The sequence below is a fragment of the Dermochelys coriacea genome, chromosome 10, assembly GCF_009764565.3.
Source record: "Dermochelys coriacea isolate rDerCor1 chromosome 10, rDerCor1.pri.v4, whole genome shotgun sequence".
Taxonomy (NCBI): domain Eukaryota; kingdom Metazoa; phylum Chordata; order Testudines; family Dermochelyidae; genus Dermochelys; species Dermochelys coriacea.
Window position 1 is genome coordinate 6,594,264 of NC_050077.1, and position 21,925 is coordinate 6,616,188.

General features: G+C 44.0%; 1 protein-coding gene across 4 annotated transcripts in view; it reads left to right on the plus strand.

Annotated features, from left to right (window-relative positions):
* Positions 1 to 21,925, plus strand: part of CACNA1H (calcium voltage-gated channel subunit alpha1 H) — a 480,991-nt gene that overhangs the window by 387,209 nt on the left and 71,857 nt on the right. For all 4 annotated transcript variants that reach the window (XM_038418997.2, XM_038419000.2, XM_038418999.2 and 1 more), the window contains exons 11-16: positions 356 to 507; positions 1,799 to 1,984; positions 4,556 to 4,673; positions 6,281 to 6,436; positions 16,093 to 16,183; positions 19,063 to 19,271. In XM_038418997.2, coding sequence (XP_038274925.1) covers positions 356 to 507; positions 1,799 to 1,984; positions 4,556 to 4,673; positions 6,281 to 6,436; positions 16,093 to 16,183; positions 19,063 to 19,271 — 912 coding nt within the window. The remainder of the gene's footprint in view (positions 1 to 355; positions 508 to 1,798; positions 1,985 to 4,555; positions 4,674 to 6,280; positions 6,437 to 16,092; positions 16,184 to 19,062; positions 19,272 to 21,925) is intronic.

Consider the following 21,925-nt stretch of genomic DNA (forward strand, 5'->3'; position numbering starts at 1 on the left):
CTGAATCACCTCCTTTTCCACACTCACTACTGTTTGTTTGTTTATCCATGGATGGCTTTAGCCCTTTTTACCACAGCTTCACACTGAGAGCTCATGTTGCGCAGCATGTCCACTAGGGCCCCTAAATCCTTTTCCAAGTTGCTGCTTTCCAGGGATACAATCCCCCATTCTGCAGGTGTCGCCTGCCTCCTTTGTTCCCAGATGTACGGATTTGCATAGGGCCTTATTGTGTGCAAAGTGAAACAGTGCAATAAATTCCTTAAGGAAATGAGTGTGTTTACCATGCGGAGTAATAAAAAAAATTCCATGTTTCTCCTTATGTCTCAGCTTGACTACGTGTCTTTCTGTCTTGTAGCCAGATGAACTGACCAATGCTTTGGAGATCAGTAACATTGTCTTCACCAGCATGTTTGCCCTGGAGATGGTCCTCAAGCTCCTTGCCTTTGGTATCTTCGGTTACATCAAGAACCCATACAACATCTTCGACGGGATCATAGTCATCATCAGGTCACTGCACGCTGCATGATACTTTCCACCATTCGCTCCAAGTAGCTCCAGGAGACTTTAGACAAGTCATGTCATGCAGGGGGTAGGAGTGACGTGGGTTAGTGTGAATTTAGAGCTCAGTGAGATTAATAGCGTCTTGGCCTTTTAGGGTCATATCTTTAGAAATGCTGTCCAAACGAAATGGATGTGACAGACGAGTTCTATTTCTGCCATGCATCTGGCGGCATGGTGAATTTTCCACTGAAAATTCTGGGGAAGGCAGTGTAACGACCCCAAGTTGCAGCAATACAGTGGTTTCTCAGAACGAATACATGAATATGTGACCTGGAAAGGCAAGAATAGGGCTGTGAGAAAGTGGGATACAATAAGTAATGGGTGTGGTGTCCACTGCAGAGGGCTCCCAACATCAAAGAGCAAGTGGTAGGGGTCTGCAGATCTGGGGTGGGTTGTGCTGGCACATGTGCATGGGAGAGGCTTCTTCTGCATCTGTCCATGCTGTAACTGGCTTGGCCCGCACCAGTCATCCCCTGAGCTTCGTGGCTGCTCAATTCACTCTAATTTTGGGAAAGAAAAATGTCAGGCCAGATCCTCTGGAGGTGTAAATCAGGATAGTGTCGTTGACATCCATGGTGGGATGCCGTTTTACACCAACTGATGGCTGGGTCCATGGAGTTAAAATAAGTCATGACAATTAGAGAGGGGCGCAGACCCAAGTCCCAGATCCAAACAACTCCAAACTCTGAGATTGTTCAAACTCCAAACCCAATTTTACACTTGGCTCCGTCTCTTTATAATAATAATCGGAACTAAAACCCCAATGTTTGAACCCTCTGGAATTTCAGGGCCTTCCAAAATCCTGATCTAAATTTTGTGGCTGGAGCCCATCTCTGATTTTCAATGGTCCAGACCAACCATGCATATAGAACATCATTAAGTCATTTACTTTATCGCTGGATGCCGTAGCAAGTTAAACAACACTAAACTGGCTACAGAGGAAATAGATTAAGCATGTATATTGAAGGGGGCTGATTCTGAGATCTTTCCAAGGTCAAGAAGGAGGCAGAGCATCAAAGACAAATATGCAAGTTGACTTCCTCCCCCTCCCCCACCTTTGTAAGTCCCATCTGTTCCTACAGCGCTCTCGGATCCCAGGTCACAGGCCGGGCCAGACAGATACCCTGCAAGCTACCCACAATACAGTTAGCTACGGGTTTTGTTGTACTGTACATCAAACTGCTACAGGTCGAACAAGGATAGTGAGTTTGTTGTTTTCCTTCTTGTGCTTCCATAGTGTCTGGGAGATCATTGGCCAATCCGATGGAGGCCTTTCTGTGTTAAGAACTTTTCGGCTGCTCAGGGTCCTCAAGCTGGTACGCTTCATGCCTGCCCTTCGCCGCCAGCTGGTGGTCCTGATGAAGACGATGGATAACGTGGCCACCTTCTGCATGCTGCTCATGCTCTTCATCTTTATTTTCAGGTACCAGCGGCAGCTGCTTTTCTCCTTGGATTAATTGTTTGGCTTGATTAAATAATATGTAAATTAGAATGATAATAGAGCAAGTTTGCCATGCAGCCTAGATGAGAGAAGGGCTCACAATAGACTGACAGGCAGATATTCAAGCTGATTTACCTCTTTGAGGTCTCAATGTTTCATGCAATCCTTGTAATTCTGTAGACAAATGAAGAATACAAACAGACAACAACAGAAAAACAATCGCTCCAGAGTTTCTTGTGGCACCTTAGAGACTAACAAATTTATTAGAGCATAAGCTTTCGTGAGCTACAGCTCACTTCATCGGATGTGAGCTGTAGCTCACGAAAGCTTATGCTCTAATAAATTTGTTAGTCTCTAAGGTGCCACAAGTACTCCTTTTCTTTTTGCAAATACAGACTAACACGGCTGCTACTCTGAATCCAGAGTTTCTGAGAGGCACAGGACAGGAGCAGCAGAAGCTTCCTAAAATTGGGGGGGCCACCAGCACCTAAACCGTGGCCTTGCCCCCTCTGTGCCACCCCTCTCCCCTGAGGCCCCTGACCCCACACCGCCTCTTCCCCGGGGGCCCCGACCCCGCACCGCCTCTTCCCCCCCCAAGAGACCCCCTGTATTCCAACACTCCTGACCCAGGAAGTTGTCCACAAATGGAACTTGATGGCTTAATGTTTTAGAGGGAGGAAATATGGGATCCAGGAATTACTTTTTTAACACTAGTCTGCAGCTGAATGGCTCAGGGGGTTGATAACAGGGCATGCAGCCTGTCACCAGCTCCACCCCTCTGAGTTCTGGGTTCGACTCTGACCGAGATTAATAGTGATGAAACATGATCCAGAGAAGCAAGAACAACTATGGAGGGAGAGTGGGCACAAAGTGGGCAGTTGACCTGATGTTCTTTCGGATAGCTATTTACCCCACCTTGTAGAGAACAGCAGGGGTCATTGCCAGTGGGTGTTTAGGAGCCAAAATGAAATGGATTGTTGGTCTTAGTTAATTTGGTAGTGGACAACTATCTGTAGCACCAAAAGTCACTTCCCAGCAACTTCATGGGATCATCTGTCCATGTCAAATAGAAGACTTTAGAAATAATAGTCCAGATTCTCAGATGGTTCAAATTAGCATATTTCCATGGATGTGGGTCCACTGGCTTCAGTGTAAATTACCTGAGAATTTGCCCCAATACCTATGACAAACATCTTGGAAGATGGTATTTTTTTATTAAATACTCAGAAAGCACCAAGAATTTATGTCAACTGTTAAATCTTCTGAATGTTTCCCTGGGCTTGTGTAATTCCAAGCTGTTTTCTCTATTCTTTCTCTGTTTGATGTCATTCATACTTGTATATTTGTCATGCATATTGTATATTTGTCATGCTTATGTCATACGGAATAGTTCCTGGCCACATATCCATTACTCTGCTTTGACAGAAGGAACTCAAAAGTGGGGGAATAGCTACCATTGCAGCTGCCACTATTTGGCCGCTTTGTTGGCATTATCAGCAAAGAGAATGAGGACTGAATGGTTAATGAAGTTTGAGTGACCCTCTCAAGATCCTGGAAGTGGTCAAATCAGCTGTAAGGTCCATTTTTCATAGAAGATCCCTTTCTGGGAAAATCTCTGCGACTTGGTTGGCCTGAGCCGTGACAGGTCAAATGTGCTTTGTTACACTAACGTTTAGTGAAGGTATCCACTTTTTGCCTGAGTGCTATATAATGAACGGAAAGCAGCCCCTCCTGCACCCACAGCCCTCTTCAGAAATTCCTCAGAGAGGATACTGGAGATAGAGCTGGATTGTCTGAAGAGTCTTCAGCCGTGTCACCCATAATTCCTTGGGCCAGTAACATCCATTCCAGGTCAAAGGCTGCATAAGGTGTAGAAAGCTCACCAACTAGTATTGCAGCTATCTCAATGGGAACCCAGAAGCCATCAGGTTCTGAAATAGAGGGTCACCTGTAGACATCTGGATTGAAATGGCAAGTAGAGGCTGTGGGCCTCAAGAACCAATACATTTGGTGATGGTTCACCAGGGAGTTAGAGCAGGAACATAAGGACAAAAGTTGTATCTAAATCATGCTATTCTGCTTTCATCTTCTGGAAAGGCTCTTTTGTTGCATATAGCAAACCAGTGCTCTTAATCACCTTATAGATGGTGTCCTCCTCTAAGGAGGTCTTATTTTCTGCCTGCAGGAGCACAGATAGCACACTCTGTAGACCCACAATGTGCAGCTGTGAAAAGAAAGTGACCCCCAAAAGCGCTAAGATGCTCCCTAAAACCATAAAGAAAAGGAGTACCGGTGGCACCTTAGAGACTAACAAATTTATTAGAGCATAAGCTTTCGTGAGCTACAGCTCACTTCATCGAATGCATCCGATGAAGTGAGCTGTAGCTCACGAAAGCTTATGCTCTAATAAATTTGTTAGTCTCTAAGGTGCCACCGGTACTCCTTTTCTTTTTTCTTTTTGCGAATACAGACTAACACGGCTGCTACTCTGATCCCTAAAACCATGTGTCTCATGCAGTGATGTCTTCTATGTCGCTTCCTTTCCCTCTCCAGCATTCTCGGCATGCATCTTTTTGGGTGCAAGTTTAGCTTGAAAACTGATACGGGGGACACAGTTCCAGACAGAAAGAATTTTGATTCCTTGCTCTGGGCCATTGTGACCGTGTTTCAGGTAAGATCTGGGACCGCTGATGAGTTTTATTCTCTACCAAGCAGACAAATGTTGTTGCTTTTCAAAAAACTTCATTAACAGCATCACAGAGTTAATTGGACAAACTTACCATGAAAGAGTTTTGTTTCAGTTCTTCCCAATGAATCGACTGGTCTCAGGCTAGCTCTGAGTGGGCAGAGTGGGCAGTGTGCCCTCGTCACAAAACCCTCCACTATGTCAATCTTGCTGAAAAAGGCCAAAGCATGAGAAGGAATAGAGATTGAGTTGCACTTTCATATCATTACACTTGTGCAAATAACAACAGATTTTCTCAGTTCAGTTTTGATTAAACTAAAAAGTAGGAAAAAAATTCTGGTTGCTCAAAACACTTTGACCCAAAACAAAACGTTTTGTTACATTCAGGGTTTTTTTAACCTTTGCTTTTTCCTTATATCTAAAAAAAATCAAGATAAAATTTGAAACAAAGGGATAGAATGTTTTGACTTTGAATGAGTGGCAGTCCTGGTGCAAAGTGATCCAAACTCTCCATAATGCAGAATGTTAGCTCTCCCCTATATAAACAAAGACAGATTTTAATTCACTGAGAGGGGAAACTGACAGCACTTCCATGACGTTCCTACTGTTTTAATAGCGGCTCATGTATTTATTTTTAACATTTGAAGTCATGTGTGTAAATAGATTCAGTGTGATGAACAAGGACATAACCTTAAGGGGAGGCACAGGACTAAATGCAGCCGACTATATTTTCCCACCCCCAGATGCCGCCAACTCGTTGTTCCTGTTTTATAGCAGTGCTAGAGGGCATCTTCATTGTAGAGTCTGGATTAATGAAGGGCAAGAAACCATCCTCTTCTTTCTTTTCTTTTTTTTTTTAATCCCTTTCTTTTTTTTTTTTTTTACATTTTTTCAGCTATGGAAACATTGGCAGGCTAGGAATATCTTAAGTGAATCTTATGAAGGCTTCTTATTGTCTTTTCAAAGTAAATATGTTTTCCTGCCAGTTTATCTTTTTTCCACCCAACAAGCACTTGTTTCCTTTCCTGAGTTTCTGGAGATCCCTCATGTGAATGACTGTGAGGAAAACCTGTTTTTTTTCCCCAACGCCAGTTAACTCATAATGAGAAAAAATGTTCTGATGAAAGGAAAGCATGGCCCTGAAAAAGTGTGACCATCTCTTGGTACAAAACTGATGGTGCCATCGCAGGCCTATCAACTGGTAGCCGATCGCCAGAGTACACATAATCATTTGGGAACTTCCACACCAAACAGTAGAACTCACTGCTCGTGCAGCTGATACGTTACCAGAGTGGGGATTTGAACTAGCAACCCTTCTGCGTCATAATGCTACTAGGCGAGCTGAACGGGGAGCTAGTGCAGAAGAGTATCTCAGGAAGAAGCCACAGTTTGCAGATCTATCTCATGTGCTGAGATCTAAATAAAGAGATCCTTTGCTGTCTCACCTAGTTAGATCTCTAGCCGGTCAGAAAGGAGAGCGGGTGCTGCCTCTGTAAAGGAGGAAGGGATAAATCAATGATTCAATGTGCATTTTAAACCAGCTGCTCACAGCGAGGAGTAATCGGAAAGCCTTTCCTCCCCACTCCATGCAGATCCTCACCCAGGAAGACTGGAACGTGGTGCTCTATAATGGCATGGCATCCACCTCCTCGTGGGCGGCACTGTACTTCGTGGCCCTGATGACCTTTGGCAACTACGTGCTCTTCAACCTCCTAGTTGCTATCCTGGTAGAAGGCTTCCAAGCAGAGGTAAGGAGGCTTAGCAAAGCGATGGGGCAGGGAACTGGCAGCTGCACGTAGGAAATGGGTGAGGGGGTCAGCCTCATGGCCTCTTCATCAGTAGGGAAATAGCCGCTTATCTCTAAACGACCCTCCAAAGACCACAGCAGTACCTGGCCCCCCAGATCCTCCAGTAAAGCCCACCAGCTGGAACAAGATAGGAAGCTGGTAATCCAGTGCTCATGGGGGAAAGGGCCAAATTGAATTAAGCCTGGTCTACACTTCAAAGTTGGTGTTGCTGTGTCAGCTAGTTAGTGGTGGGGGCAGTTACTGACATAAATAGGACGGCATAAGTCCTAGGGTAGATGCAGTTATACGGTGGATGCAGTTATAAGCAGAGTAGAAGTGATAAAGCTTGTGATGAGATGCCCTTGTGATGCCTGTCTAGGTCTGATGGTTCCATCCTTGGGAGGATGATTCAGTGGTTAGAGCACTTGCCTGGCATTCACAAGACCACGCTCCACCAGGTTTCCAGTGTGACCCTGGGCAAGTTGCTGTGGGTATGTCTCCAGTTTGTGCTGGAGATGTAAACTGAATCATTCTGAGCGTGGTCCCAGCTGAGTCTTGAGGCACTGACTTGGGTGACTGGCTGCTTGCACCACTGTGACGATGCTTCTGGTTTGAGCATGCTAGTGTGGTTATGTCCTCTTGCTGGAATGTACACCTGCCGCTCCTGCACAGATGTGTCTACACTGGGAGCTGGGGATGTAGATTCCCAGCTTGAGGAGACATACTCGTGCTAGCTCTCACCGAGCTAGCATGCTAATAATAGGATGTGCCCAGTAGGATGGGCTCACTGTTCCGAGTGTGAACCTATGGTCTCTGGCGGCAAGTACTGGGGACAGAACCATTGGTCTGACCCCGTATGGCTGTTATGTACCACCACCTGAAAATGAGTGCTATAACAGTATATGTGGCCAGGGGCTGGATAATGTCCAATCGCCTTATCTTGGGTAAGGAAGATTAAAGAAATGACTGTTTCTCAGTCTGCTTTGAGACGTTCCCAAGTGCCAATCCTGGAACCTGCTGACCTATTCTGCCCTTCTCCGTTTTTTCCTTTGGAGCAGGACAGATCCACAAGTAGCATGGAGTTTTAAATGAGAATTATGATCCCATTTCTGGTTTAATAGATTATCCAGAAGCTTTTGTGAAGTCAGTAGGGCATGGACATGATTTTGAGACTCACCTAAACTCATCCAGCCTCAGTTCAAGTTGAAAATAACGATCCAAAACGCTTGAATCACATTTTTGGATTTTTGGATTTTTTTTGTATCCCAAGGCATGCAAGAACAGAGAGGCTGTTTAGCGTTTTGGAATATCGAACCAGTGCTAAGCCCATGGGAACTCAGAAACAAAATGAGGAACGGTTTCAATTTTCATTCTCTAAATTCCCAGGGTGTGGAAAGGGAAAGAAAATCTTTTATTTATTTCAGAGTAGCAGCCGTGTTAGTCTGTATCCGCAAAAAGAACAGGAGTACTTGTGGCACCTTAGAGACTAACAAATTTATTAGAGCATAAGCTTTCATGAGCTACAGCTCACTTCATCTGGTGCATAGAATGGAATATATAGTAAGATATATAGATAGATGTATAGATATATATATATACACATACAGATAAGTTGGAAGTTACCAACAGACTTCAATGAGAAACTGCTGAGCTTGAATTAATATGCAAACTAGATACCATTAACTTGGGTTTGAATAGAGACTGGAAGTGGCTGGGTCATTACACATATGGAATCTATTTCCTTAAGTTAAGTATCCTCACACCTTCTTGTCAACTGTCTAAATCTTGACAGGTTTCAGAGTAGCAGCCGTGTTAGTCTGTATTCGCAAAAAGAAAAGGTGTACTTGTGGCACCTTAGAGACTAACAAATTTAGTAGAGCATAAGCTTTCGTGAGCTACAGCTAAAGCTTATGCTCTACTAAATTTGTTAGTCTCTAAGGTGCCACAATAACTCCTTTTCTTTTTGTCTAAATCTTGATTATCACTACAAAAGTTGTTTCTCCTGCTGATAATAGCTCATCTCAACTAATTAGTCCCTCACAGTTTGTATGGTAACTTCCAACTTATCTGTATGTATATGTGTATATATATATATATATATATATATATATATATCTTACTATATGTTCCATTCTATGCATCCGATGAAGCGAGCTGTAGCCCATGAAAGCTTATGCTCTACTAAATTTGTTAGTCTCTAAGGTGCCACAAGTACTCTTGTTCTTTTTATTTATTTGTTAATTATTTTTGATAACTTTTCATCTTGTCCCCAGAAATCTCATCATTTTCATATTTTTTCTGCTTACATTACACTGAGACAACACTGCGGTTCACTGTGAAGTACCATTGAAATATGCATGCACCAGAAACACCCTTCTCCTAAACTGTCACAACTACATTTTTCCCCTTTAAGGTGATCTCTATGATTTCCATTATTAAAAAGTCCATTTCCAGCTTCCTGATAAGTACCAGGACAGGCAAATGAATAGAAACAGCTAGTTTGAAAATGGTCTTATCTTTATTGTTTATTCCCAGACTCTCAAAGCGGCTTTCTCAGGATCACAGATCTGTGTAATACATGCACTTTGCCAGGGATGCTACAATTCTTCACATCCTTGCCTCTTAGCAGAACTGGCATGATCCTGCTTCTATTGAAGCCTGTGGAAATTCTGCCACAGACTTTAGCAGAAGCAAGATCAGCCCCCAAAGAAGGAATCACCAGGGTTCATGGAGAATCTGGGCAGGCTGTGCTGAGCGGCGGGGGGCCAGCAGGCTGGAGTTTTGTTCTGCAATGCTAGTTGTCTTCAAAATCCCACATGCTGTGCAGCAAGCTGGACCCAAAGCCTCTTGGAAAGTGCCTGGACTCTGGTACAGCTGGCTGGCAAGTCTGAGGCCAGTTCATTTACATTTTAAAATGGTAGTTTTTCATGAATTAAACATAAAAATGAATAACCCATCAATGCAGTAACCCTGGTGGTGGTGATTTTTATATTGAACTCCGTTCATTTGAAGCCGTTCCCCATGTCATCAGTTTTCAGTGTGCTACAGATTTTTGCACTAGCCGCTGCATCATAGAAGTAGTCAGTTGAAAAGGGTTTGGAAATTGGCAGCTGATCGGGACAGTTCGAGTTCTGGACACCTAAGAAGGTGGGGGAGGCAGTCTGAGATAATTGGCTGAACACATTAGCTGCATACTACTGCTAAAATGATCCATGGTGACATAGTTAACAACACTGGACACTAAACGTTCATGATGAGCTTTTTACCAGGACAATAGAAATGAATGAAAGCTTAAATCTAGACTTCCCCATAGCTTGGATGTGTTTTGAGGTGGGAGTGTAATGTATGAAAAGGAACTGGGTACCTAGATTTAAGTTCTTTGGGGGAAGAGATTGTCTCTTTGTTCTGTTCGTACAGGACTTACCACAGTGGACTCCTAGATGTTGTGGGAATACAAATAATAATACTGTTATGTGTGTGTATCACAGCCCATGATTAGATGGAATCAGAATAGCTCAAATGTGTGTCATAGGCCCTGTATTGTTAATGAGAATCTCATTGAACTCAAGAGGCAGGGACTGTTCTTTTTTGGAGCTGAAGGATCTAAGTTTTATCTTTTTGCTTCTACCACCAAGTCCTATGCCGCTATAAATGTGTTACAATAGGTATAATTTGAGTAATGTGTGTTTGTTTGCCTTTGCCCAAATCATTCTTCACCTTGGTTCATCCCTGCAAAGTTGCCCGTATTTCATGACTCTTGCTGCTTTTGAAGTTCCTGTCTCTCGGGGTCCACTAGTGTGTCTCAGCCCCACATCTCCCGGCCCTCAGAGAAGATGCTTTAGGATATTATAAAAATGCTGAATGTGCGTGCCAGCCATGTATGCTGGGAAGGGCCACCAGTATCAGCCTTTTGATCTTCAGCAGGTTCCAGAGAGAGGAGGTCATAAACATTCCAGATGAAGCACACAGGCTGTGCCAAAAGTTAACAGCTAATTGAAATCCAGGAGTCTGCTGCGCAGGGCTCCTTTGTGTTCTGCCTGGGTGTAGAGTAGATGCAGCTGTTTGATGTTGCCAGGCAGACCCAGCCAGTCATACTTTGCACTTTTCACCTGTTTTTTTTCTAAGTGTAAGTCCACATTCATGTTCTGTTCTTTGCCCAATCAACTTTATCAGCTACGCTATTGCTGTTTCATTTGCACCCTTTAATCCCTGGGTGCTGGGCCCCATCTCCCCTTTGATAAGAAACTTGTCTTTAAATATGTTTCAGAGTAGCAGCCGTGTTAGTCTGTATTCGCAAAAAGAAAAGGAGTACTTGTGGCACCTTAGAGACTAACAAATGTATTTGAGCATAAGCTTTCGTGAGCTACAGCTCACTTCACTAGACAAGCCATTTACAACACACACTTTGCTTCTCTACAAAGAAAAAGGACACTAAACTATCTAAACTACTACATGCCACAAGGGGCCACAACAGTGGTTCCCGTAACCCACCCAGCAATATTGTTAATCCATCCAACTATACTCTTAGCCCAGCAGAAGAATCTGTCCTATCTCGGGGCCTCTCCTTTTGCCCCTCCACCCCCACGAACATGATACAGTTCTGTGGTGACCTAGAATCCTATTTTCAACGTCTCCGACTCAAGGAATATTTCCAACACACCTCTGACCAACATATTAACCCACAGAGACCTTCCTACCAACACTACAAAAAGAAGGATTCTGGGTGGACTCCTCCTGAAGGTCGAAACAGCAGACTGGACTTCTACATTGAGTGCTTCCGCCGACGTGCACAGACTGAAATTGTGGAGGAATGCATCCAATGAAGTGAGCTGTTGCTCACGAAAGCTTATGCTCCTATACATCTGTTAGTCTCTAAGGTGCCACAAGTACTCCTTTTCTTTTTTTAAAATATGTTGTCATTGACAAAAACAAACAATGGAAGGTGGCGGGGGGGAATGGGCCATGAATTATTCACTAGCTAGTCTTGGGGGGGGGGGGGTGAGAGAGAGAGGGAGGGAGGGAGGGACGGGGGCGGAAATCAGTGCTTTTGTTAGCCACACTGCCTAGGTACATTTTTAACTGTCTTGGGGATTTATAATACTTCTGCTTATTCCAAGCTGTTTCATTCAATAAGAGAGAGCAAGCAGAGAGAAATCATATTTGCCTCATATATTTTTCTGTGATGACTTCAGTGAACAAATAACGATGCATTAAGCAAGTCTGTTAAGGGTACCAGCCAAATGCCTGGCGGCATATAGAATGTTCTGGTTTGTAACTTAGAGTTAAGCTAAAGGATAGTCCTCTTCTCCCTTGGATTATACTTGGTCAGCTCTCTAAAGCTCCCTTCACATGCCCATGGCTCCAGCCACGTCCATCCCCACTTCAAATATCTTTTCTGGTTTTCCCCTTACCTCCTGAAGCAAATGTAACCACCTTCCCCTTTTCTCCAAAGTCCTACACAATCAATCTCCTACATAGAATCATAGAACTGTAGGACTGGAAGGGACCTCAGTAGGTCATCTAGTCCAGTCCCCTGCACTCAAGGCAGGACTAAGTGATATATAATACTGTACATATAATGCTCTGGCTCTTGCCTCTATTCATTTGTCCCCTCAGCATGACCGACAACCGCCTTGGTTTACCATGTTGTGTTCTTACTACCAAATAGAACACACATTTACACACTGGCTCTCTGTCCCCCTCTAGTAGCTGAAATACTATGAGTCCACTGCAGTCTGGGCTAACAGCTACCGTGTCTTCTAGCTCAGGTAGTCAAAACTCATATTTTTTTAGCTCCAGAGGTCACAAGTTGAATCCTTGCTGTGGAAATAATGTTTGTTGCAAAAGCCACCCTGGCCTTTCCACAATGTCCTGTCTCCTGCTTGTTCTCTAAACGGCTGAATCGTGTGCTACTATGAAGACAAAAATTGGTAGCCTTGTGCAATATTCTCTATAAATATGTAATTACAGGCTTAACAAGATGGACCCTGTTTTCTTGCTAGTGTTTAATGGCTCCTTTTTGAGCTGGTACAGACTGTGATTTAAATGTGTAACACTCCACCCCAACCACCTCAGAATTAAATTTGTAGCATGCATTTTTCTTTCTGGTTTCCTTCTTTAGGAGGCTTGGCAAAGCTTATGGCTATAGGTTTGTCAGTTGTCTCTTAGCAAGTACAGTATGCACTAGAAAAATCCCACCAGAGTCATATTTCAGCCATGAGGCCTTGTATCAAACTGTGTGCTTATAAATGAATAACTTAGCTCTAGATTTTATACATCAAAGACCGGCAAATCTTGCTTGGCTGCAACTCGCAGGAAGAAGCATTCAGCAGAGCTGAGGGTTTTTTATTTTCCTGTGGCTTTATTCTTTGATTTGTTGACTAGTTGTTGATGCCAAAATATGAAAAATCTTTTAAACAGCAATCCTCACAAAGTCAAATACTGCAGAGGAACTTGTCTGATGTCTTTTGCCTTGCTCTTCTTCTTTGACACTACATGTGAGTATGGTCAGAAAGGTGGTTATGTACAAAGGGGCCTTTCTTAGTCATCCGATCACTCCAAGTCACGTGGGCTGACTTTACTGATAGAATTGGGGGGGAGGGGGTTTGCTATTGTTGGCCCTCCCCTACAGCTAAAGGAGCAAGCTGGATTCTGTTCTATCCTATGTGTCATTGACAAAATTGCCAGCTGAGTTTGATTGGGGGACTCCTTTACTGATGATGCTGTCAGAGGCTTGATCTTCAGATCTTGACTTACGAATGGTGCAAATTTGATAGGGACATCAAAGGAAGAGAATAGATACGGAAATCCACAAGGTCATGCATAGTATAGAGCATCCCTGATTTGCATGTATGACTGCAGAACGAAGAGCTGAAGGGCAAAACTTATGCTTGTGTAGCTGAGTCATGCAGAGGTTCTAGATTGACTGACTGGAAAACTATCTCAAAACGCCACCCAGAGCTTCCAAAATTATGCAGATCTAACAGCTACTGTATGTTAATTCTTCATCCGTGAAACAAAAAAGATGAACAAAGAAACTCAATCCCCTCTCTTAACCTGTTTCTTTGGCTGCACCACTTAGCAACACACTGCCAAAGACATTAAATTCATCGCCACCTTGGGGAGAGCAGTGTGTGTCTATTGAGACCATGGTGGATTTGTACAGGCACCAATTAAGAAACTGTGCTCCTTATAAAGACCAATTTGCACAACTTTTCTGTAGCCTTGATGGATCAGTTGGACAGCTTGCCAGAGCAATTCTGTCCTGCTGACCACACACAAAATGAAATTGTTTAGGAGAACTTTACAAGACAAACATTTGTACTCCAGTCTTTTAAATGCATTTAGGTTAGGCTTTTTGGTAGTGTACCTGGATATATGAAAGCAAAGAACCAGTGTTCAAGTCTAGTAAAGACATTTCAAAGAGGATTGTGTGGCTGAGGGCTCGGCTTTGGCATGCCAAACCTCTCAGCAACATAATCTTCTGGTTGCTGGTCAGGGCTCTGTGTGTAAAAAGAATTAAGGGTCTTCTCCCAAATCCCAAACTCACTATCACCATTGGCCCTCCTGTTGGCAGTCTAGAAGGAGACACTAGAGACTGAATCAGCCTTGAAGACTGAATTATTCTTCCATGCTAGAGATGGTCCATGATGGGGTAGCGTGTGCGTGTGTGTCCGTTCACCATTTATGCTGTATCACTTCTGTGGATCCCGAAGTGTCTAATCTGGGGTCTGTTCATGACTTTATTCGGGAGGATGTACAAAAGCACTCGGTATTGGCCTAACTGCTCCCACTGAACTCAATGGTGAAACTTCCATCCACTTCAATTGGCACAGACCTAGGCCAATGCTAAGGTGCAGCTCACCAGCCAGTGTAACTTGACACATGTCCCCAGCGTCTTCTGGGGTTAGGGTGACCAGATGTCCCAATTTCATAGGGACAGTCCTGATATTTGGGGCTTTGTCTTATATAGGTGCCTATTACCCTCCCCCACCCCCATCCCGATTTTTCACACGTGCTGTCTGGTCACCCTATCTGGTGGAGCGCTCTGTGGAGCTACGACCTTCTACCAGCTGAGTTTCAGCCCTGAGTGCATCTGAAAATCCCACCCTACATGTTTTGGTAATAAATTATTTTTCATTTGTTTCCTACAAGGATCGTATTGTTCTCCATGTGGCGTTTGTATAATATTCCAGTATAGAGATTTGTAACAAAAAGCAACATGACTAGACAGAATTGTTAACTAGGACCCCTGCATGAGATTCACCATTGGCACTAAAGATGTTACGGCATGAAGGTTAAAGACAAGACTATTTTCCAAACCGCTGGGGAGCCCAGCATGATTCAGAGAGATAAGACTGACAGCACACAGATGAAAATCACCGACTGCTGCTCAGAGGTTTCCCCACGAGGCACAAACCCCCTGCTCTCCAGCATGAAATGCTGTGATCTGTATTTGTTTGCTGAAGATATTGAGGCACGAGTCAGCCAACAAACTAGCTGTCATTAAATACGGATCTTTAAAAAAATATAGGCAGATGTTTTGGAAGGAAAGAGTGTTTTAACTGCATAGCCTGAGTGGGAATAGCCTGGAGGGAGGTAGTTACTCAGTTGTCATAAAGCCACCAAGTCTTAAGTCTCCAGTTGTGGTCATCTTCACTTTCAACCCTCTCTCTCTGTCTTCAAGCCATGTCTGCTGACTTTACTGACCTAAATAAGCTACCAGTACTATCTCAGCCCTGCAGAGCAGATGCTGTTATGGAAGAGCAAGCGAGGTTCTATTCTACCTCATCCTACAACGCTGCCCAGTGGCTTCTGATTGCAGAATTTTTATAACGAGGCAGGATGAAAGATAGGGCATGACTTGATTTTTCAGATCCCGGGTTGAGTTTTTCAGTATTTAGAAAAATATCCTTTTGACATCTAAACCCAGCAGCTTGTGAGTTGGGATCATGGAGAGAGGATAGATAGGGAATCCCGTGATGCCAGTTTTTCTTAGTCACTTCTCTGACGGTAACAACACTTTTATGTTTTGCAATGGGACTCATTGTTCAGTTAGGCTAGACACTGAGGTGAATGCAGCAGCATTGGCAGTAGCTATATCTTTTATAAGGGCATTTCAAAGCAGTTCCCATACACATAATAATGCTTAGCACATATAGTATGATCATGCCCAAAGGCCCCAATTAAGATCAGGCACCACTGTACAAATACAGCGAAGAGAGAGTCCCTGCCCCAGCTTTCAAAACACTTTACAAACATTACTTGATTAATACCAACAACAGGTAAGTACCATGATCCTCATTTTAGTGAACAATACAACAGTTGCAAACACCGAGTTAGGGAAAGTGAGGTACAGCAGGGTTGAGAGATTTGCCAGTGGTCACTCAAACAAGTCAGTGTTGGAGCTAGAACTTGAAGCATATTCTTCCATGTCCCAGTCTATGCTCAACCCCCGAGATGACATGGCCCCTCTGATGGGATGAAGTACGTGGGCAGCCATTGGTCTGGCATTAGTAACTTAAATGGATCCAGGGAATTTTATTCAAAAACTTCTCTTTCTTGGTCAAGAGGAAAACACTAATCAAACATTAAATTCCCCCATCCCTTCCATGCAGGGTGACGCCAACAGGTCGGACACGGATGAGGACAAGACATCTGCCAACTTTGATGAGGATTTTGAGAAGCTGAGAGACCTCCGCGCGACAGGTAGGAATAAGCTTGAATTTCCTTCTGCGGTGTGCATAGTTATGCTATAACTCTGCTTCCAGAGGCCTTGTAGAATGGTTTAGGTCAGTGTTTCCCACATGGTGGGTCCCAATCCACCAGGAGGCCTGGTGGCACTCCCTCTCCCCAACTACCCTCCTCTCTGGTGCTCTGACATCCCCAGGCAGAGGCATGGCAGGGTGGGATCTCCATGACAAGTGCAGTGCGAAGGAAGCGGCCGAGCCAGTGAGCAGACAGTAAGAAGCCTGGTAGTGATTGCAGCCCGGCTGCGGGGAGAGAGGGGCTGGCTGGGACACAGAAGGGGGTGGGCTGGGGGGAGCCAACTAGGGGGCTTGGGACTAAGGGGTTGGGGAGGGGGAGGAGCAGGTGCAATGGGTCCCCAAAAAAGACAAAATATAACTTGGTGAAAAGTTTGGGAACTACCGGTTTGGGAGCTCTATCCCTCTTATCTCCCCTTGGAGCAGTACATTTCATGTGGTGACTCACCTGGCTGCTATGCTTGTGGGGCAGTAGTTTGCATTTTCAACAATTCAAAAAGTTTCAGAGTAGCAGCCAAGTTAGTCTGTATTCGCAAAAAGAAAAGGAGGACTTGTGGCACCTTAGAGACTAACAAATTTATTTGAGCGTAAGCTTTCATGAGCTACAGCTCACTTCATCGGATGCATTTAGTAGAAAAAGTAGCTCACGAAAGCTTATGCTCAAATAAATTTGTTAGTCTCTAAGGTGCCACAAGTCCTCCTTTTCTTTATTCAAAAAGTGTTTTGAATATGAAAAAGACTTTCCAGTCTTAACAAATACGAAGACAGAATGTGTTTTGCTTTCCAGTATATCCTTGCCTCAGATATTAAACTGTATTGGCTATTTGGTCTCATTTACATCTCATCCCCTTTTAATTTTCAGGGTGGGGTTTTCTTAGAATTTTAAAGTGTCTTTTGGGCCTGTAGCCAAAATTCATTTGACTCCATGAAATGACAGTCATTTGGCGACCAAATGGAATTAATTGCAGATAGAAACAGAAGTATTTTAATGGTTGGGGTCACCAGTTGAGGGAGCTGGAGCAATACTAGGTGATTTAACTGCCCAGTCATTCAGCTTAACTGGAAAATTCCAAATATTGGATAATCAAATTCATCTTCGCTGCAGACGGTTGGTGAACAAACCATAGGCTGAAATTCCTTTGTATAAGCTGTTTGTAGAATCACTTCGAATAACAGGCCCATTCCAGGGCGGGAAGGAAATTGTCACTTATTCTCAGGAAGTTCACAAATAGAAAACATGGCTGAACTCTCAAAATAAACTGTGGACAAGGAATAGCTTGACCATTTCCAGTCTCTATAAACCTCCTAAATGCCAAGATGTGTACAAACAACATATGGGCATTAATGATCCCATTACAAACCCATTGGCCTGTAAAATGTGTATAGACAGAAGGATCTTGTGTGGTACAGATTAGCAGATTTGGGGCTTGATCTTCCACCCCTTGAAGTGATTGGCAAAACTTCTACTGATTTCCGTGGTTTATGGACAGGCTTTGTGCATAAACAAATAAGCAAACTGCTGCTAAAAATACAAGGGCACTGCATGACAAAAGCAGGCATCAGAGGAGAATTAGCAGGGGTAATAAAACCCTTGGCTTTCTCCGTACAGTGGAGGCGGAATCATTTCCTGAACTACCTGTAGAAGTGTAAAATTATTCTTCTCTCCTATGGCATATGGTCTCATCCTCTCCCCTCCCCTCCCACAGACAGCAGATTCTACAATCATGAAACCGAAATCCACTGAGCCAACATAAATTAAGATTTGCTCTCGACTCCAGACATTGTCTTTGAATCTAGGCTTTTGATGACAGAGTACTACTGCACTCAGTAGTGCAGAAGGAGTTTTGTTCTGTAGATTCTTGTTTATCTTCATCGTGAACACTGTTGCTGCAATTTTTTACAAGTATATTATGTTGCTTTCTGAAAAGATCTGATGCTATGTGGCCGTGATAGCCCCTATGTCTCAAGGAGAGGTCCATTTTCCCTTGCCTTAGAACTGAAACAATGTGGTGTAATTGCTCCCTTTCTTTTTATTAACTAGCAGCAATTATCAGGGAAAAGTAGTTCATTAGATTATTCTGTTACGCTTCTATAGATGTATGCATGTTTAGGAACACTTAGCATTTCCTGTCCCTGGAATGGATGACTAACGATCACAGTGCACGTTTGTACAGTGCCTTCCGCCCCGAAGGAATCCAAAGCACTTTACAAATCATTTAATCTCTGCACCACAGGAAGAGAAGAATAATTTATCCAGATTGTAATTTGGCGAACACATAAGGACTAAAAGCCGTTTCTCTTAGGGGGAAAATAATAGCCATACAATCCTCAACGCCAATCCTGATTGCTGCTGAGTACCTGCAACTCCTTGGGTAGTCCGGGATGAGTTTCTAACTCAGCAAATGCTGATGACCTAGTGGCTAGAGCACTGGACTGGAACTCAAGACACCTGGGTCCTATTCCTGTCTATGCTGCTATCCGACTAGGTTACTTTGGACAAGTCACTTCACCTCACCATGCCTCAGTTTCCTCCATCTGTTAAGTGGGGATAATGACACCAACCCCTTTTTAAAGCAGTTTGAGATCTAGGGAAGAGCTAGGGGTTATTATTAAGATTGGGCCTTCTGAATGCTCCTAACCTTGGCCTTCTATCTCCTATGAAAGACCCACCCCGCATTGGTGGCACCAAGGAGTTTCCATCTGCTCTTCCGTTCAGTGAAGTCAATAGGAGACAAACGTGGGTTGCCTGTTTTAAAAGTGCTGGTTGCAGTCCCCAGCTAAGCTCCTGAGCGAAACCCTAACTGCAGCTTGCCTTCTTTCCAGAGATGAAGATGTACTCCCTTGCCATCACCCCAAACGGTCACGTGGAGGGCAGGGGGAGCGTACCCCCTCCCATCATCATGCGCACTGCTGCTACTCCCATGCCAACGCCCAAGTGCTCACCGCACATGGATTCGGTGCACACCTTCGTGGACTCAAGGAGAGGGAGCAATGCTTCAGTGGATCCTCTGAGCTACGATCAAAAGTCCTTGGTATGTTACCAGTATTGGCAGTTTCCCCCTGTTCTCTGCCTTTTATATGTAATAACATAGAGGGGGAGATAAATGAATAATCTTATAGGCAGGGCTGGTAGCACTGCCTGTGATTAAGGTTGTCCAATATTTCCCATTATAAAATCCTGTTTTCAATTGCATATAACTTTGAAAAACTTTAACCCTTTGGGCTGATCTTTTACATGCTGTGTGTCTGCCTCAGGCTGAATTGTTCTGGGAAATTGCAGTCAAAACAGTTTAGCCACTTCTGGGAGTGAGGCTGGAGAAAAATACATGATTTCTTCCCATGTGAAAAAACTTGGGTGATCTTTTCTTTGACCAGCTTTAGTGTCCCCATGCTTTGGAGCTAGGACTTGAAATTTGGCAGGGGGTGGGTCAGGGATATGCCCTTTGCCATCCTTGTGAAAAGGCTGTCCCAAGGAAAAACAGCCTCCTGGTAGCCCTGATTCATCCACAGAACAGGTCCAGCCTGTGCACTGAATGAGGCAGGGGTCCTGTGGGGAAAAATACTATGTGATTATGTAATTAAAGACAGTATCATAATGCATACACACAGAGACATAGTTAAGTTTGCACACTGGCAATCTTCATTTCGGCATTTACTAATTTTTGAGTACTTGACTTTGCAACCTTTAATGCTCTTTTAACATTTTGGGGGGGTACGTTTGGTAACGTATCTAGGTTGTGTATGGAGCTGATCACAAATTGGAATTGTCATACTGTGGTAAATTCTCACATTTCTATTCAGACCAAAAGTCAAAATATCTAAACATACTGCAGAATGTGAAAAATTTGGATTTGGAAATGTCATGATGTTTTGTTTCAGGTAGACATTAATCTCTGCACAGCCTGACCTGTCACAGTGTTTGATGGGATTTATAGTTCTGGGTCCCTCAGTCCCCATTCTCCCCTATTGGCCCAGCTCTGTGGTTGGACTACATCGCCCATGATACATCCTGGTGACTTCCTATCCCGTGATACACTGTGACTCAGCCGTAATTTTTCCTACCCTGGGTTGGGTGGTGGAAATGAAGTGATTAGTGGGAAGCTGAGATCAGGCAGCAGGGGACATGATGAAATAGGGCAGGATGGTCATAACAGTGGATTCAGGCTGTGGAGAAGCAGTGGGGAATCCAGCGTTGCAGACTGGACTGACAGGTGCAGAGCTGGATAGTGTGTGGTCTGTCATCAGGAGTGCTGATGTGGCAGGGAATGCCTAGAGCAGTCAAGATGAGTTACTGGTTCTGTAGTCACTGGAGAAACTAGGGTCTGGGGATCTTGCTGCTTCATCCGCAGAAGGCTTAAGGAAGAAGAGGTTACTGGGTGCTGCACAGGTGGGGGACGGTGACTCAGTGCCCCTGAACGGTTTCCCTTGGTTACGATGGAGGTGTCAGGAGAGGGGATGAGCTAGCTCAACTGACGGGAAGCAGGCACTCCCAGACATTATACCTGGGCACAGTCTTTGAGAGGTTTCATTTGGCTTTTGCACAGGCAAACCACTATGGTAAGAAACACGTTCTTCCTGGAATGACTGCACAACCCCCGGGTGTCTCGGAGATGAGCAAAGCATTTCCTGTCAGGCAGGACTAAGGGGCAGTGGCTCTGCAGGACCCTAATTCCTTGTGGCGTTTTAATGATTGGCTAGATGTGAGGCCCACTCGGGAGGCCGGAATAAACCATCTTGGAATGACTGCGAAGGAATCTGAATGCTTGTTCACCCCTCGCACAGCTGCTCTGCTTCTGTGTATTATACACAGCCCCTTATTGAGGGGAACAGACAGAAACCAAGAGCTGAAATAATGGATTATCCTTAGGGAATAACCATCTGAGGGGAGAGAGATGGCTGGAATTACTGAACAGGCGGTAGATTTTGTTACACTCACAACAAGGCAGTGAGGGGGATGGACTGAAAACAGAAGGACCAGAGTTAATGGACAAAAACGGGTTTGCATCTCTGCTTATCTGCCCTGTTTTTCACTATATAACTTCAGTATCATGTTGAAACCAAAGCAGTGGAGCATGAATGCACTTCATGCAGTGTGCTGAGGTAGAACCGTTATCACCTTTGGTAAGCTGCTTAGCCAAGATAATGCTTCTGAAAAGAAAAACGAGATGACTCTATCGTTTGTCTTGGGTTTATATGGGATTGCTGGCTCATGGCTCAAATCAGGGCACAAGCAGCCACCCAATGGAACAGCACTGAGATGAACCTTAATCAAAACCAATGAGAATGTTTAAAGCAGTCAGTTCTGTTTCTGTGTCAGAAGGCAAATGTTAAGAGAAAAGGAGATTTCTTTCTAGGCTTCGCTGCTCTGACTTTTAACACTTTTGTACCAGGAACTATTCAGCAATGCAAATTGCAGTTACAAAATAATCATCACCAGAAATTTGTTTGGGGGGAGTGGGACGGGAATCCATTTGAGGACATATTTAAGGAAAAATAAGGCTATTGTCTGGGTAAAATTTTCAAAAGCACTTAGATGCCTAAGACCCTTTGAAAGCCAATGTGATTTAGACACCTAAATCACTTAGGTGTTTAAAAAAATATTGCCCAGTAGCAGTAGAGTCTTAGGGTTGGACACATTTTTGCTGCCAGAGTGGTATAAAGGGATCTTAGTTAGTGTTAATGAGAG